At 39.7% G+C, this 19,192-nt stretch overlaps 1 protein-coding gene across 1 annotated transcript in view; it reads right to left on the bottom strand.

Moving 5' to 3' along the window:
* LTN1 (listerin E3 ubiquitin protein ligase 1) overlaps positions 1–19,192 on the bottom strand; it is a 56,812-nt gene that overhangs the window by 4,638 nt on the left and 32,982 nt on the right. Inside the window, exons 19-28 of the mRNA XM_065913613.1 lie at positions 18,805–18,947; positions 14,450–14,585; positions 14,101–14,245; positions 12,992–13,205; positions 12,260–12,497; positions 11,508–11,582; positions 7,275–7,461; positions 2,923–3,094; positions 1,603–1,823; positions 479–673 (exon numbers count right to left, since the gene is read on the bottom strand). Of these exons, the coding sequence (XP_065769685.1) occupies positions 479–673; positions 1,603–1,823; positions 2,923–3,094; positions 7,275–7,461; positions 11,508–11,582; positions 12,260–12,497; positions 12,992–13,205; positions 14,101–14,245; positions 14,450–14,585; positions 18,805–18,947 (1,726 nt within the window). The remainder of the gene's footprint in view (positions 1–478; positions 674–1,602; positions 1,824–2,922; positions 3,095–7,274; positions 7,462–11,507; positions 11,583–12,259; positions 12,498–12,991; positions 13,206–14,100; positions 14,246–14,449; positions 14,586–18,804; positions 18,948–19,192) is intronic.

The raw sequence follows: 19,192 nt of genomic DNA on the forward strand, positions 1-19,192 counted from the left end.
CGGTGATGCCATCCAACCCCCTCATCCTCTGTCATACCCTTTCACCTCCTGCCCTCAATCTTTCCCAGCATCAGGGTCTTTGCCAATGAGTCAGTTCTTCGCATGAGGTGGCCAAAGTATTGGAGCATCAGCTTCAGCATCAGTCCTTTCAACGAATATTCAGGACTGATCTCCTTTAGGATGGACTGGTTGGATCTCCTTGCAGTCCAAGGGAGTCTCAAGAGTCTTCTCCAACACCACAGTTCAAAAGCATCAATTCTTCAGTGCTCAACCTTTCTTTGTGGTCCAACTCTCACATCCACAATGACTACTGGAAAAACCATAGCTTCGACTATACAGACCTTTGTCGGATTCAACAAAATATAGTATCCATTTCGACTTAAGCAGAAGAGAGAAAGCTTTACTGCCCTTTCACAGAGTAAAGCAGCCATCTCTTCCTACTTCAGAAAGCCTAACGTGCAAGTACTCAGACACTTACTTGATGGGTGAGGTAAGTGCTTAGCTGAAGCATCCAGTTTCGCCACTGCTGCACGGCCACTCCAACTCTTTTCCCACTTTCCACTGTTATTGAGCCCAGTGGATAATTTGAAGGCAGCTGAATTATAAGCTCAATCACTATGTCCTCGATACTATAAGTGGCCATGACTTCTCGAGTAGTAGCTCGAGCTTTCACCTGCAACACATGAAAGGCGATTTTTTTTTGGCCAATTTTCTTTTCTTCCCGTTTATTCAAAAATCATCTTGACAGGTTGACAGATAGCAGCCAGTCCTCATTCAAACAAAACACGGGTAAACATATTCACTTATCTAATGTGAGATATTTAATAAATAGGTTCAAATACCTGACAAATGTCATAGTGATGTTATGACAAAGATGTTTTAAAAAGAAATAGACTATTAGTTGATGGTTTTTCCAGTATGGACTCAATTCATCACAGAAGCGGTCTGTTCTCTATTTACCTTCATGAAAACTACTCTATACAAATACTGGGCTATTCATTATTTCTTAAGCAATCACAGAAATTATTAATACATTCTCATCTTCAAACTTTTTGCTTTTGCTGTACAGTTTTCCCTATATTAAATGCTTTAACCCACAGCAGCATCCTGCCTACCTCAAAATAAACCACCCCCATCAAGTCTTACCTAGTCCCCTAAGCTGGATGAACTTTTCCCACCCTGATTGCAGAACACTCTTCTTCTTAATGTGCCACTTTCCAGTTTCCAATGCAAAAAACATTATCAGTATCACCTTCATTCCTTTATCAGACTGCATGTTATTACACAACAGGAATGCGACCCTTCTAAACTGTCTGTTTTGCAGGTGACTGGCACACAGCAACTGGCATCTATAGGTATGCCGATATGTATTTTGAATTAACTAATGAATGTTCAAAAACTATTTAGCATAGATAAATGAAACTATGGCATCAATCGATGCATTAATTTGAGATCTGATGTCCAAGAATCAGAAAATAAAGTAGACGATTTCTGTAATTTCTGAACCAAGAGCTACAATTGTGATCATACTCACTACAACAGATAGGCATAACCAATACTGAGACAACCTTTTTTAGAAAAAAAATTCAAGATAATACTAACCGTCATGCCGTTAAATAGCTGTGTACTTGTTTGCACAGAAGATATTTCTTGAAAAGAAAGAACACTGCTAACGTACTTGCTGGTAAATCTATCTACGATGTTGAAAACACGCTTCTCACTACTGTTCCACCACAGCCTAACCATGGCTGGCAAGTCTTTTAATGTCATGTGATAGACTGAACAAGCCAAGTGTGGAATATGGTAGGGGAGAGCGGAGGTGTCTGAGGAAAAAACAAATGCTCAGTTAGTGACATGTATCTCTTACGCAGAACAGACTAATATTAGTACTTCCCTTAGAAAATCATCTTCAACTCCTAAACACTAGTGCTAGAGCTCATAAAACAAACGTACCAAGGTAACCAGACTCTGTATTAGCTTTTTCACCCACATTCGAAATCAACAGTTAGAGTGGTAGAAAGAAGATCCGGTTGGATACTGAAAAATCTGCCCCCAAATAGCGCTATTTTGCAGGAAAGATCACAGATAAAATGAAGCACACACACTTCAAAAAGGAGGAAAAATTGAAGATTCTTTTTCTTTTTCTTTTTAAGATTCTTTTTCTTATGAAAGTGAAAGTGAAGTCACTCAGTCGTGTCCGACTCTTTGCAAGCCCATGGACTGCAGCCCACCAGGCTCTTCCGTCCATGGGATTCTCCAGGCAAGAATACTGGAGTGGGTTGCTATTTCCCTCTCTAGGGGATCTTCCCAACCCAGGGATCAAACCCAGGTCTCCTGCATTGCAGGCAGACGCTTTACCATCTGAACTACCGGGAAAGCCCCAAATTATGAAAAAAATTTGGCCTCCTTTTCTTTCCCCACAGCTCACTGATGTGTTATGCAGAAGTTCTAGGGTCCCACCATAACACCCACAAGACAAAGTTCCAACTCAGATCTCCAAGACATTTAAAACAATTCCTATTCTCAGGAAATCCTTTTTAACACTGAGGCATAGCTAGATGCATGCATGTCTACCCCTTCTGCTAAAATGTGAGCTCCCGGAGTGAAAAAATAATAATTTTTACTCATCTTCGTTTCCCCAACAGAAAACCATCCACAGGCCTACAAAACATTATTGTCTACAGAGTAAAAGATAACAGTAATCAAGAAACTAAGCTTCAAAAATGAATTAAATTCCCAAGAACTCTAACCATAAGATCTAATTATTTATTCTACGTAGAGAAATATGGAAAATCTGGCATTTCAACACTGTCATAGAAGGGACCCATGTTCAGGATTACTCTCCACGCCCTCAGGGTAAAGCATCACACAACCTGACTTGAGCCTCGTCCCCAGGAAGAAACATACTGACATCATACTGACCTCTAATACCCAACTGGAGCTCTTCCGTAAAGAAAGTTCGAGGGTCCTTATTGGAGAGCTCAACAGCTGTCTCTGCAAAGGCTGGATTTTCTGGCATAAGCCTGAACAGGTGATAAAGCAATTTATTCAAACTTTTTGTTTTTCGAAGGTACATTGAATACAGAGCTCGAAGCTGGTGGAAAACGAGAGAATTATTGTTAGTAAACCCTATTAAACAGGATATTCAGCAGACTTGAATGAATTAAAAGTATAAATGGATTGGGACTTCCCTGGGGGTGGTCCAGTGGCTGAGACTCTGTCCTCCCTATGCAGGGGGCCAGGTGCGATTCCTGGTCGGGGAAACTAGATCCCACACGCTGCAACTAAGATCCAGCACAGCCAAATAAATAAATAAATATTTTAGCAAAATTATATATATACTACCTATATATATAGTACAATGTGTGTGTGTGTGTGTGTGTGTGTGTGTGTGTAGTACAAGAATACAATGAAAAAATGCATTTATCTGAACACTGAGAATGACATGGAAGAGTCCTACAAAATACATCACACAGTGTTACTTTCCAGTTGGGTCATCTGATGACACTGTTCCCCCTTCTCATACACTAGCAGAAGTCTTCACTATCCCTTTGTTATCAGACATATGCCTCTAACATCTTTCTCAAACTGTCTCCTGTTGGTAAGTTCACCTCCACTTGGAGTCTGAGCTGAAAAAAATCTATTTGCCATTGACCACAGATGCTTCACTCATTCTCCTCCCAAATCTTCCACACCACAGTCTCTAATCTTTCAAAATTTCTGCTCAAGACCAATCCCATTGTCATGGCTGCCCTCACCCTAAACCACACATTCCAGCATCCCTTAATGACAGTCCAATCTGGTAGCTCGAAATGCCCTGGAGTCATTTTATAAATCAAGAAATTTCACATAATAATATGGATTTTTTTTTTCTGATTTCTTTCTTAAAAAGAGGAAAAATCTGGCGCCACTGGGTATACTACAGGCATCTACATGAGACACGCGCCTCAGAAACTTGTTCCTCAATCATGTGGTCTTCATTTGTTCACATTTACCTTGCAGTTCTTTGGTGTTAGTACCTGTTTTAAAATTACTTGTTCCACTATGCCATATTGTCTCCTCAGAGTACACACACACCATTTTCTGGACACAATGAATGCTTGAATACAAAGATCAAGCCATAGGATTTGGCATTTGGGATTCTTAAAAAATCGACCAAAAGACCTTTACATGAAGAAATGCGGAGGACACTGCCGTTACCCAGTAACCCAACTCAGCATCACCCACGTGAGGACACACGGTACTCCGTGCTCCTGAGGCGGCAGTGAGTCCTCTCGCTGCAAAATAACCAGAATATAACCACGAGGAGACTGCCAGACAAATCCCAGCTGGAGGAGAGTTCACAAAATAACTGGCTCGGTGAATGAGAAGAAAGAAGAGTAGAGGAATTATAAGCCAAAGAAATATGACAGACAAATACAAACATAATCCTTGACTGAATCCTCAATAGAAAAGGAAATAAGATTATAATGGACATTACTGGGAAAACTGGGAAATTTTTATTTTTTTAGGGGGCAAATGTTAAATACAAACTAGATAATATTAGTACATCAAAATTAAATTTGAGTGTAATATCTGTATTACATTTATGATGAAACATGTTCTTATCTTAGGAGTTTATGTGTGTGTACATGTGAGCGCGGTTGTGTCTGACTTTTTGTGACCCCATGGACTGTAGCTGGCCAGGCTCCTCTGTCCATGGGGTTTCCCAGGTAAGAATACTGGAACGGGCTGCCATTTCCTACTCCAGTAGATCTTCCTGACCCAGGAGTCAAAGCCGAGTCTCTTGTGTCAGCTGTGTTGGCAGGCAGGTTCTTCACCACTGCGCTATCTGGGAGGGCCAATTCTAGGACATACATGTTTAAAAGCATCATGATGTCCACTGTCTACCATCTCCGTAATAAAAAGTTGGAAGGAAAGTAGAATTTTTTAAAAAATGTATTGCATCTATCAATGGGCTTTTGAAAAACACATGTGTACTATGCAGCAGTCTCACTCATAGGTATACAACACAAGAGAAATGAAAATAAACGTACACACAAAAACCGAGGCATAAACATTCACAGCAGCTTTATTCACAATAGGCAAAAAGTGGGAACAATCTGAACACTGCATAAGCAAAATGCGTTAGAGTCATACAATCAAGTATTTTATGGACATAAAAAAGGATGCCATACTAACACACGCTGAATTATGAATGAACCTTGAAACCATTGTGCTATAAGAAATAAGCCAGATGCAAAAAGGCCATATATGTGAAAAGTCCACAGTAGGCAAATCATAGAGTCAGAAAATAGATCAGTGGTTGCCAGGGGCTTTGAAAGGAAAAGGGACGGCAGGTGGGTAAGGGTGTTTTTTTGGAGGGTGGGGAGGGAGGGGGGCTGGGTGTCGATGTGTGTGGATATTGAAAATGTTCTAAAATTAGATGGTAGTGATGGTGTACAATTCTGTAAATACACTAGAAACACAAAACTGTACTCTGTATCTTTTTTTTTTTGGCCACACTGGGATCTGAAGTTCCCCGACCAGGGTTCAAACCTGTGCCCCCTGCAGCGGAGGCATGGAGCCTTAAACAGTGGACTGCCCGGGTCCCCAAAGCTGCACAATTTAAATAAGCAAATCTGATGATACGTGAAATACACCTGAGCAAAACTATAACACACACACACACACGTTTCCAATTCAATTTAATTCACTAATTCTTTTGAGAAGAATATTAAAAACAACCCAGATTAAGGACCAAAACTTTATTTTAAAAAGTCTGTTTTAGGATTCTTATAATAACTGTTATTTACTGAGTTATGATGGTTTACTTGTTGACAGCTCAGTTCAACTTCTAGGCTCAATAAATGCTGATCTAATTCTTTGTGCCCCTCCCCAACCCTGGCTTAATGAAAAAGATGATGTATTCCTAATTTCTGAGTAAAAGAATCATATAATTATTCCAAATTTCTGAGTATAAGATAACAAGAACAAAATTCTTAGACATAAGGCCTCTGCTGCTGCTGCTAAGTCACTTCAGTCGTGTCCACCTCTGTGTGACCCCATAAGGCCTCAATATGCCACAATTTTTTAGAGATCAACAATATTCTAAGAAATGCAGAAGCCCAACAAGTAGTTCTTAAAATACATGACCAGTGAATTAAGACAAGCTCAAATCACAAACCTAAGTGTTAAGACTGAAAAGAAATAAAACCATCTGAACATCTAGATCAGTGTTGCCTCTGTGATTTCATTTTCTCCTTAGATAAACAAAGGTAAAAATGTATATGTTGATATATTTGTACCAAGAAATAGATTATTGAGCTTCCCTGGTGGTTCAGGGGTAAAGAACCCGCCTGCTGTTGCAGGATACATGGGTTTGATCCCCAGTATGGGAAGATCTGGAGAAGGAAAGCGCAACCCACTCCAGCATTCTTGCCTGGAGAATCCCATGAGCTATAGTCCATGGGGTCGCAAAGACTCAGGACTAAGTGACTAAACAACAACATGGGTTATTAGCAACAATGTAAGTTATAACTTAAGGATTCTGAAAAATCACACTGAAAATGAATGCCATGATTATTTAGTCACACTTTAAATATGTAGCGATTTAAGTCTTGTTGTATTAACCTGACAAAGAAGTTACCTACTTTATTAAACTGATTCAATGTTTGAAACTTTTTTAAAAGCAGGCATCTGTCTAAAAGAATTTTTTTAACTGGAGCAGAGCTTTCCAGCTTCCTTCTTAAATGTGAGACAACAGAGACATCTAGTGGTTGCTAAAATAATTTGGGCAAAATAATTACTATAGGATATTTTCATTATTTAGTGATAACAGCTTGAATTACATATGGTAATATTTCATAGATCTTTCTCTAAACACTGATTTTCAAATAAGGTGCATTTCCAGTGATGTATTCATTGATATCCCCACAAGAGTCAGAAGTTGACCAAAGGGGGCAAAAAAAATAGCAAGATCCGGTTCTTTAGAAACTGTTACTATGAGAGCACAAAAGTAAATTACAGAAACCTGGTTTCCTGCAATAAACAGACTTGGTGGGTACATTCAGTTAGAAAAAAACTGTGTCACAAGCATAAAACTGTGGGAGGGTGACAAAGTAGAGACAGAAATAAATTTAGCAGAATGTCTGTAATGAGCCAGATACGATTAGATTAAGATATGAGGCATTTCCTCATTTTTCTCCAAAAGGAAGGGGAAGGAAAGGGTTTAGGATAGTAAGAGAGAAACACATATAGGACAGAACTGTCAAAAGTTGTCTCATTTTATTTACCTGAGATGAAGCAGCTTTGAAGAAAGTAAGTATTAATTTCCAAGTGAGGAGGTACCCCAGAACATAACAGAAGTCTTCACTCAGTGGCTTGATAGTAACTATCTGTCCAACAGGAATACATCCCAAAACATTTTCTAGTAAGTCCTCTTGAGTGCTAAGAAGAGACATCAGTGCAGCCGGTGGCGACCTAAGAATCAATGATTAAATACCACAATTTTCTTCATAATTTGTCCCTTAACAAACTGACAGCATGTATAAATTTGAAGCATTTTAGAAAAATCTTCCTTTTCCTCTATTTTCCAAAAACCATTTTAAACGTTCCCCTTTATAGGTTCAATTTTGACCCCTAATGTATAAAGACAATTACAGAATCTGAAAAGCATAAAGTGATATGGAAATATATACATGTATTTTCATATTTATAAATATATAAGATATGCTGTAAAATTTACTCTAGAAGTTAGTTCAGTTCAGTTGCTCAGTTGTGTCTGACTCTTTGTGACCTCAAGGACTGCAGCACGCCAGGCTTCCCTGTCAATCACCAACTCCCGGAGTTTACTCAAACTCATGTCCACTGAGTCGGTGATGCCATCCGATCATCTCATCCTCTGTCGTCCCCTTCCCCTCCCGCCTTCAATCTTTCCTAGCATCAGGGTCTTTTCAAATGAGTCAGTTCTTTGCATCAGTTGGCCAAAGTATTGGAGTTTCAGCTTTAACATCAGCCCTTCCAATAAACATTCAGGACTGATTTCCTTTAGGATGGACTGGTTGGATCCCCTTGCAGTTCAAGGGATTTTCAAGAGTCTTCTCCAACACCACAGTTCAAAAGCATTAATTCTTTGGTGCTCAGCCTTCTTTATAGTCCAACTCTCACATCCATATATGACCACTGGAAAAACCATAGCCTTGACTAGACGGACCTTTGTTGGCAAGGTAATGTCTCTGCTTTTTAATATGTTGTCTGGGTTGGTCATAACTTTCCTTCCAAGGAGTGAGCATCTTTTAATTTCACGGCTGCAGTCACCATCTGTGGTGATTTTGGAGCCCAGAAAAATAAAAGTCAACTGTTTCCCCATCTATTTGCCATGAAGTGATGGGACCAGATGCCATGATCTTAGTTTTCTGAATGTTGAGCTTTAAGCCAACTTTTTCACTCTCCTCTTTCACTTTCTTTAGTTCTTCTTTGCTTTCTGCCATAACAGTGGTGTCATCTGCATATCTGAGGTTATTGCTATTTCTCCCAGCAATCTTGATTCCAGCTTGTGCTTCTTCCAGCCCAGCATTTCTCATGATGTACTCTGCATATAAGCTAAATAAGCAGGGTGACAATATACAGCCTTGATGTACTCCTTTTCCTATTTGGAACCAGCCTGATGTTCCATGTCCAGATCTGTTGCTTCCTGACCTGCATACAGATTTCTCAAGAGGCAGGTCAGGTGGTCTGGTATTCCCATGTCTTTCAGAATTTTCCAGTTTGTTGTGATCCACACAGTCAAAGGCTTTGGCATAGTCAATAAAGCAGTAGATGTTTTTCTGGAACTCTCTTGCTTTTTTGATGATCCAGCAGAAAACATATATTTCAACCTTCTGTTTTATAGATGAAAAAAAATCATACATTCGGAGAGGCTAAATGATTAGCCTGAAGTCCCTTGCTAGCTAGGGGAACAATTAGGGCTAACCAATCCTATCAGGTCCTTTATCAACCAACAAAGGGTTGGAAGATCCTAAGACTGTATTGTCTTTTCAATATAGTTAAAGGAATGTTAAAGGAAATTTAACATTCATATTAACTCATGGCAACATAATGTAATTTTCTTCTTTATGGAAGTAGTGTACTTATTAACACTTTCAGACGAACTTGTAAGAGTCTCAGGAAGTGAAATACTTGTGTGTGTTGTTGTTGTTCAGTTGCCAAGTCGTATCTGACTCTGCGACCCCATGGACTGCAGCACACCAGGCTTCCCTATCCCTCGTCATCTCCTAGAGTTTGCCCAAGTTCATGTCCATTCAATCAGTGATGCCGTCCAACCATCTCATCCTGTCACCCTCTTCTCCTCCTGCCTTCAATCTTACCCAGCATCAGGGTCTTTTCCAAAGACTTGTGTGTATCTCCAGTCAAGTTCTCTATGACATTCTGGGTTCAGTCTCTTCTTCTACCTCTGTGATCTTTCTTTCCTTGCGGTTTCCTACTACCAGCCCATAAGTAAAAGTTCTCTTCAAGCTCTGCCCTTAAGTTTTTACCTTCAGCACCACCACCTCATGTAGCAACCCTTCTCCATTCCATACCAACCATCAGCAGATTTTACAAAGAACAACTCTCCACTTTATGCACTAACCTCCATGCACTTTGGAACTTCTGGAATGGCCTCCAGCTCTGCTTGCTACTTGTACAGTTTATGCTTCAGACTTCTGTAGAATCAGCTGATGGTATTCCATCTTCTACCAAACAATGCCCCGATCTCTAGAAAATGTCATTTTGAAGGCCCTTCATTACCCTCCAGTTTTAGCTTTCACTGCATGCTCCCTGCCTACTCCACACACACTCATTTATTATCTGGCTGCATTGGGGCTCAGTTGCGGCACGTGGAGACTTCACTGCATCAGCTGGATCGTTCACTGCTGCACAGCGACTCTCTCTAGCTGTGGCACGTGGGCGCTGTAGTTTCAACACGTAGGTTTAACTGCTCCCCAGAATGTGGGATCTTAGTTCCCAAACCAGGGATCAAACTCATGTCTCCTGCATTGCAAGGCAGATTCTTAACCACTGGACCACCAGGAGAATCCCTCATTTATTCTGTTTTTACTCAACAAATGAGGATTATTCATAACTATTTAAGGTCAACAACTGGGTGTTGGGAAAAAAAAGTGAGGAATAAGAGACTAAAAGCTTCACACAGCTTATATTCCAGTGGAAGCTTTAGAAAATTTAAAAAACATGTCACAATGCAACAACTGGATATTCCCCAAGCACATCACGCGGTCACACCCCAGTGCCTTTGCACGCGGTGTCCCTGTAGCTTCTCCCTGCCGGCCGAAACGCTCCCCAATCTGAAAGGTCAGTATTGGTGTCCTCCCTTCCTGGCACAGCAGTTGTGTCTCACGAACATCATCCTTTTTCTTAGCACTTGTCACACACTGCCTTCTGTTATAGGGTGGCTGTTTATTCGCTCAATCATGTCTAACTCTTTTGTGTCCCCATGGACCACAGCCCACCAGGCTCCTCTGTCCATGAAATGTCCCAGACAAGAACACTGGAGCGGGCTGCTGTTTCCTCTTCCAAGGGATCTTCCCAACGTGGAGATCAAACCCACATCTCCTACATTGGCAGGTGGATTCTCTACCACTGAGCCACCAAAGAAGCCCATTCAGTTTTAGGGTAATACATCTAAATTACTTTATAAGCTCCTTAAGAAAACAGTTACTTAACACTATATTCTCCCCTCACCATTTAATTAACACTTGCACAAAGGGGTGCTCAATACATTTTTCAATGTGTATACTCTTTCCCCAGTTACTATGTGGCCAAAGAAAGTTTTACTAAACAGCAACAAACGGAAAATGACTTAGAAACAATTAGAAGAGAGAGTAACTATCTCTTCAAGTGAGCTCTAAAATTAATTTATATCTTACAGATAAACGTACAAGATTTGTGGAATGAATGTATACACTAAACTTAGAGCTTTTGCATTGCCTCAGTCTTCTAAAGTCGTCATGATGGATTATGAGAATTTAATGAAGCAATCCAACTTATGATGGCTTGACTTCTCATTTTTCAACACTACAATAGTATCAAAGCGATGTGTTCAGTAGAAACTGTACTACAAATTGTGACCTTCTCCCAGACTGGCTATACGCAGAATGATACTCTCTTACAATGCTGGGCAGTGGAGGTGAACTGCAGCTCCCAGTCAGCCACGTGATCACAAAGGTTTAACAACCAAAGCACTCACAACCATTCTTACCCAGACAACCATTCTGCTTTTCACATTTGGTACAGTACTCAATAAATTACAGGAGATATCTAACACTTTATCATAAAACAGACTTTGTGTTGGATGACTTTGCCCAACTGTAGGCGGATGGAAATGTTCTGAACACACTTCAGTAGGCTAGTCCAAGCTGATGGTCAGCAGTGACCTGTATCAAACGTCTCTTTGACTCAACACTGTTTTCAACTTACAATAAGGACGTAACCCTGTAAACTGAGGAAGACAAGTATTAAAAGTCACTCACAAGGCTGGTTCTTCTTCTTCATCTCCATATGACTTTAGATTATCTTGATCATATTGTGGGAGTTCAGGCATCAATCTGGAAGTCAGAATATTAAGTTACATGAAATGGTTCATTGTTAAAGTCATGCTTAGCAATAGAAAGTCCAATACTTATTTTGTAATGAGTATATCCTTTTATTGAGTTTTCTCTGAAATAATCCACCACGGCCAGGACTATATAAATGTAAACTGTGCATGGAGAACAGTGACCATTCCTGTAAGCTTAGTCAAGCTTACCCTGTTCCAGTTTTTACTTTGACTTTTTTTTTTTTTGGTAGATTTTTTCTTTTTACTTTGACATTTTTTTAATGGCCAAAAATTAAAACTACATTGGAGAAGGAAATGGCAATCCACTCCAGTATTCTTGCCTGGAAAATCCCATGGACTGAGGAGCCTGGTAGGCTACAGTCCATGGGGTCACAAAGAGTCGGACACAACTGAGCGACTTCACCTTATGTGAAAGCGAAAGTCGCTCAGTCTTGTACGACTCTCTGCGACCCCACGGACTACAAAGTCCATGGAATTCTCCAGGCCAGAACACTGGAGTGCATAGCCCTTCCCTCCTCCAGGGGATCTTCCCAACCCAGGGACTGAGCCCAGGTCTCCCGCACTGCAGGCAGATTCTTTACCAGCTGAGCTATCAGGGAAGCCCAAAACTATATTTCATTTTTTAAAAAACCACCACAATACTGATTCAACTGAAAGAAGTCTTACTTGTATAGCATGTGATAGACAGCAATTTGCACAGGCCGAGCTCTGTAAAGGAGTAACGGGGCTAATGTATTTAACAAAGTCTGGAGGTGTTCTGGCAAGTTCGTTTTCTGACCAGCAACCAATCTTGCAGGGAGTTTCTGACTCAATAGCTGACCCTTTGGGATATAAGTTAATGTTTCACACATGGGCTTCAGCATTGCATTCTGAAATGATGTTTCAGATGTATCTCTGTTTTCTCCTGATGACAAAAAGGAAAAAAAGAGTCATACCCCAAACAAAGTGAGTAATACAACTTGACCGATTCATAGACAACCAAATGTTATCTAAGAAAATGAAAGAAAAGCTGGACAAACATTAAAGCAGTCCAAACTGAATACATATTTATGAACTGAACATATATTTCAGGTAATCTCAACTATTTAATGACTTCTATTATCTTATCCTTTAAAAAAAAAGAAGTTTGAGTTAAAATAATTTATTCATATTCCGTGAATTAGTATTATTCTAATTTTCCGTGGTCTTTAGGTATCTTGTGATGTTTCAATTCTTGTCTGTAAAGCAGGAGAATATACAATGACTCTGAGATGCTAAACTTTCTCTCTGGCTCTCTTACTATTTTGTGTTGTGTGATCTAAATATCCAAAGTTGATTTTGGGGTGTTTTCTGGTTTTGTTTTTGTTTCAAAACAAGTTATTTTCAATGGCTCTCACTATTCCTCCCTTTCTCACTTGCCTGTAGCAGTCACCAAAAGAGGTAAAAGCAGACTGTGGATGCCAGGAGAAAAAAACTCTTTCCATTCACTGATCAGATTTACAGGAAGGCTGCCACTGGTGCCCAGAGTTGTGGAATCAAAAAAGGCGCTGAGCTCACAGGCCAGATCACAGCTGACGCAGGCAAACAGTTGTACCAGGGGAACGGAATACAGCGCCTGATTCTCATTTGTTGTCTGAGGAAACAAAAATTAAATAGGTAAGCAGACCTCCTGTAGAATATTACATGTCAAGGCAATAAAGAGAAGTTCCTTACATTTCTCTAAATTCGAAAATAAGAAACAGTTTGAATGTATAGTCTCAGGAGACATTTATATATTTTATATCAAAATAACTTATTTTCAGAATTAAATGTTAAGAATTAGAATTAACCCATTTATTGTGAACTGTTCTTTTTTATTTCTGCAACCATGAAGGAAAATAATATCAATTACCATATACCAAGTTAAATACATTAAGAGCACATTTATAATCTTCTTAGAAGCCCTACTAATTGGGCATTATTAAGTTATTTTAAAATGAGGAAACTGAGGCTCAACTAGATAAACTTTAACACCCTAAGCCACACAGTAAACAGCAGGCAGAGTAGAGATTAGACCAAGTCAACACTGACTGACTTGCTGCATGACAGCCCACAGGTATTACACAGCTGGCTGCTTGGGGCCATACAAAGAACTGTAACTCCCTCTCAATTTGTTCAATCTTTACTGCCCTACTCTGGCAACAATGAAACAGCACACTGTAAGAACAGAAGCAAAAGACCAAAAACCTCTTTATGAAAAGAAAACCTTAAAGGGCTATGCTGCAAATATGACACTAAAATGAGCTAACGGAGAGACCATTTTAAAAACAGTTAGCAGAATGGTTACGGAATGACACCGGCAAACATTAAACCTCAATCATCTTACTGACCTGTGAAGCAGCAGTTGGCAGGGAATACATCTATAAACTGTTTAAATGTTTGCAAAAGAGCTAACTACAATCACTACTTAAAGAAGAGGATAAAATACTTCTGGCACACAGATATGCATGAAAAACCAACAGCAGTGCTGACGCAGAAGGTTAATTTACCTCCAACCAAGCCAACATGGAACACATGATGAAGTCCCATTCGCTCTCTGCCAAAGGAGATGAGCAGTATTTCAGAAACAGGGAAAGGAAACGGATTATTTCTATATTTACAGCCAGTATCTCTGGACTCACTTCTGACAGATTACTGTGATAAAGACAAAAACAAGACACTGACGAATTATACAGACATTCAGTGAGAAAAATTTAAATCTTTTTAAAAAAATCTTATATATTTATAACAGACTGACTTAAATGTCTACCATCCCATTACTCTACAAAATAGTGACTATAAGATACATTATCTGAGTCTACATCATACACAGAGGGAAAAATATAAAGTATTACTTACCAACTGAAAAGAAAAATATCTTCGTGATCTTTTTTCCAAGTTATCAGAATTTTTAATAGACCATGTAATAGCTCTCCATCATCTATACTTTTGGTCTGCAGACAAGAATTGAAAATGGCAAGATGTCCAAAACCTCCTATAGCAAAATTAAAACATTTTTTAATCGCAATGCTACTATAAAAAAAGAAAGCCTATGCTGAGATAGGTTAACTTTCTTCAAAAGTGTCCAGGTTAATAACTCTAAAATTAGGACTTGAAAGAAAGAGTCAACAAATGATTTACAAGCTCCATAGGCAGGGACCTGCCACTATACCCAGCACCCAGCACTAAGACGAAAGTGTGGAGGGGAAAGCAGGGGGAAGCACGTGAATGACACTATGCATTAAACTAGCCTATGCTGTTTTTTTCTTTGTTTCCTTATGTATAGGACTTATTTGGCATACCCACCTCTCAAAAAACAAAGAAATCTCTAGCTAGAGTACAAAGTTAAATAAAGTTGGAAAATAGAACATACTGCTTTATAATTCATGCATTCACTCAGTAAGCATCTATGTCAAGAAAGCTCTTGTGGGGTTCCCTACTCTTTAGACTCCCTGATTCCTCCTTATTCTTCCATTCTTAAACACTGCCTCCACTCTGAAATGCCCAAGTACATAGAGTATGCCCCTCCTCACTCCTCTAGGATCACTTGTTTGCTGCCTTTACAGCACTGATGTTCGTTATTATCTCATCAGGAAGTAAGCTCCATGAAAAGCAGGAACCTTGTCTGTTTTACTCATCACCATATATGGCCTCCAAACACAATGCCCGAGATACATTTATTTTGACTGACTAAATAAAGAACGAATAAATGAATGCATACGAGGTACACTGCTAGACAGATATCACGGAGAAAGCTGAACAAAATCCAGTCCCTGGAGGGACTTACTCAGCAGTACTGGCAGACTTAAAAACAGATTAGAATAATATATACAAAAACCAAGAACCCAGAGCAGGAAACTATACTGAGTCAGAAAAGGCTACCCAAAGTTGGTGTGTGAATGGGGATTGATCAAAAGATCAAAGTCTGCAGGACTAGAAAGGGGACGTTTCAAGGAGTGCTAAGGCACAGAGTTGTAAGAAACTACAAACCACTACAATATTGTAAAGTAATCAGCCTCCAACTAATAAAAATAAATGGGAAAAAAAAAGTACAGACTGATCAAAATTCATGACAATTTAGCATGGTCAGGGTCCAGAGTGGGAAGCAAAAGAGATCGAACCAGAGAAATTGGTTGCAATAAGATTATAAACATCTTACAGGCCAAACTAAGGACTTAGGTTTTTATACTGTAGGCAAAAGAGAACCAACAAAGAAAGCAAAAATTAATTAATTAATAACAATGCAGTCTTCCTTTAAAGGCAGAGGAAGAATTTTTTTTTTAAATCTTCCTGACAAAATATCAATAGAAGAGGTTTCAAGTTTAATCAGAAACAACTCATGTTCTAAGAACCGAAAAGTATTCGTTAGCTAATTCTGCTTCATCGCTTGGGTTAGAAGAGAAAAACCGACTGTCAAATCTTAAAACAGCACTCCTCTCCCTGTTGGCCTCTGCACAGCTGGGCACCTTCTGACCCGTATGAACAGCACACAGCTGTGTGAACACAGTCCTGTCTTCTGCCATCCTTCTGTTACAACCTGTGCTGGCGATGCCACCTGCACTCCCGTGAGGTGATCCTCTCTTCCATGTACAATCCGTTCAACTGCATCTCTTTCCTGCCAGTGCCATCCCAATCCCACAGTTTAACTATGCAACGGAACTCAACAGTAAAGCTTAATGCCGCAAAAATTTGTTTGATACCATGCTATCAAGGCAATTCTGTTTCACTGTGTTTGCTAATGGCATATTCTTCTTCCACTATCTCAAACTTTCACTACCTTTCTTAAAAAATACAATCCCGTTGCCACTCATCAGACAACCTAGAGAGATATGATGCTGTGAAGTTCCCAACCCCTTCTATACTCTGTATCTACATCTGCATCCATCCAAGAGCTCTCCTCACCTAACCTCCACTTACACATGGTTGGTATCTTCTTTTTTCCCTTTATTTTTTATTTCACACTGGACTACAGTTGATTAACCACACGTGCTTTAGTTATACATGTTACATACGTCTATTCTTTTTCATACCTTCTCCCATTCAGGTTGCTACGTAATACTGAGCAGAGTTCCCTGTGTATACAGTGGGTCCTTGATGGTTACCCATTTTACATACAGTGGGGTGTTTATGTCAGCCCCAAACTCTCTTCCTCCCCACCCTTCCCCCCTGGTAACCATAAGTCTGTTCTCTACATCTGTTTCTGTCATGGTGATTTTTTTCTAACTGCTCTCGATCCAACCCTACACGCCCTCCTCTCTCATCTTCTCAGTGGGAACTACCATTCATTATTCCGTCTTCTATTCCTCCTTCTCCCCCTTTGACCCTGTATTCATCTCCAGCTTTCACTTCTTTCCACTTCCCCCTTTTTTTCCTCAAATTTTATTGTGGCTGTGCTGGGTCTTCATTGGGACACAGGTTTTTCTCCTGCTGCAGCGACTGAAGGCTTCTCTCTAATTGCTCTGCGTGGGCTTCTCATGGGTTGGCTTTTCTTGTTTCAGAGCATGGGTTCTAGGGCACGCACGCTTCAGGAGTTGCAGTCCCTGGGCTCTGGAGCACAGGCTCAATAGCTGCGGTGCACGCCTTAGCTGCTCCGCAGCCTGTGGGATCTTCCAGGACCAGGGACTGAACCCGTGTCTCCTGCATTGGCAGGTGATCCTTTACCACTGGCTACCACCAGGGAAGCCCTCTATGTCCCCTTCTACCAAACCCTTAAGAACAGACTATCTGGCCCCACTTTTTTCACCACTATTCATTCCACATTTCAGTCTCTAATTTCATCTGAGCTGTGGCATTTAACAGGTGATAAATATTACCTAAACTCTTGCTCTTGCTTTTTTTAACTTCCAGTCCTTATTCTCAAGTGTCCCTTTACCCACATACCCCTTAAATCTACATACTGGTTTTCCCTTGATATTCTTTTCACGCTTCACTCTCCCCAGCAAGCTCATCTTCATTTACAGATTATACTACCACCTACCTGACATGGACTCTGAAAGCAGTATTTCCATCCAGCCAACAGCCTATTTATTGCTTACGGACAATCTCCATTTGAATACTTATTCCATAGCCACCTCATTCGTAATCTCATGTGTCCAAAACTTAACATCAGCTCCCTGTATACTCCTTCGCCACCCTCCGTCCAGCCCTCAAGGTTCCTGGCAGGGTTTCCTACAAGGGCTCATGGCACTTCCATCTGCCCAATCCACAAATATAACCAACCTCTCTCAGTTCCATCTCCACTCTTCCATCTGTGCCTTGATTCAAGAGTTCTTACCTCTCATTTTGATTATTCGAATGGCTCTCTATCTGTGGTCTTTTACCCCTAATTTCTCTCTTCTCTCATATCCACCCTTAACACAGTTGTCAAGATAATCTTTCTACTTTCCTACCTAATTTGGGCCAATAACACCTTACTTCCTACCACTTAAAGTTCAAACTCCTTAACTGACAAAATGAGGCCTTTATGATCTGTGCCCTACCATTCTCAAGATCCATATTCTTGGGCACCCTAATACTCTTTGTCCCCAACTTTCTACCTTAAATCCAACCAAAATGAAGCTATCTGCATACTTCTATGTTTCTGTATACCTGGAATGCCTTTCCCTAACTATAAAGCAAAGTCTCTTTTACCACTGCTAAAATATCTTTTTTCGTGAAAGAGCCACTGACATCTCAAAGCAAAGTGGAAAACTCCTTTTCTGCACTTCCGCACATATGATATCTTTATGCTATATCAGTTATCATATAACTTTCTATCTATCTTCTCTACAAAAGAGACTGCCGCATGGTCAGGGCTCAATAAGTGCTTGTTAAATTAGTAAGCAAATGAACTAACAAGAGTACAGAATGTCCGAAAAGTTTAAAACATAACAAAAGCTGTTTCCTCCTTTGCTTTTGTAAGTTCACTGGTTGGCTGACTAGGGAGAAATGATGTGCAGCTAAGAAGAGCTACACGTGGTACAGAAACGATTAGAGGGTACCTGTGGTTATACGCCTTCCCCTGGGCTGCAGCATTTCTGCACTGCAAAATAACAGTCACTCTCCAATGAATGACACTTATCCTATTGAGTCAACTTGTTATGTAGCAAGGATATTAACTAGGAAAAAAATTAGCTATAATTTATGTGTTAGATTTGGATTTAGACGTTAAAAAACACTTCTTTCATCTCAAGCAATAATTAAATTAATGAAATACTTATTACCAAGTAACTAACCATTGATACGGCAAACATCTTCCTTGGCCCAGGCCAAAAGGGCAGGTATACACTGAGCAATGAATTCTTTCTTGTCTTCTTTTGACAAAAATGGACAGAGACTTTGAATAGTATGCATATTACCTTCTGTAAGCGGAAAAAAGCTGTTTAAAGAGGAAAAAAAAGGTATGAATTATATTTATCCTAAATATTTAGTTATTTCATAAAATTCCTCTTCCTCATACAATTTAAAAAGACTAGAATTTCCACTATATAAAATAACTGAATAGAAAAAGAATAAAAGAAACTATGAAAGAGGTTGACATTTGCTGATTCTGTTTGCTGAAACTGTGGACAATTATTTTTTTTCTGCTTGCCCTTTTCACATGTTTCTCATTTTCAAAAAATA

This window comes from Muntiacus reevesi, chromosome 21, assembly GCF_963930625.1.
Source record: "Muntiacus reevesi chromosome 21, mMunRee1.1, whole genome shotgun sequence".
In the NCBI taxonomy this organism is placed as follows: domain Eukaryota; kingdom Metazoa; phylum Chordata; class Mammalia; order Artiodactyla; family Cervidae; genus Muntiacus; species Muntiacus reevesi.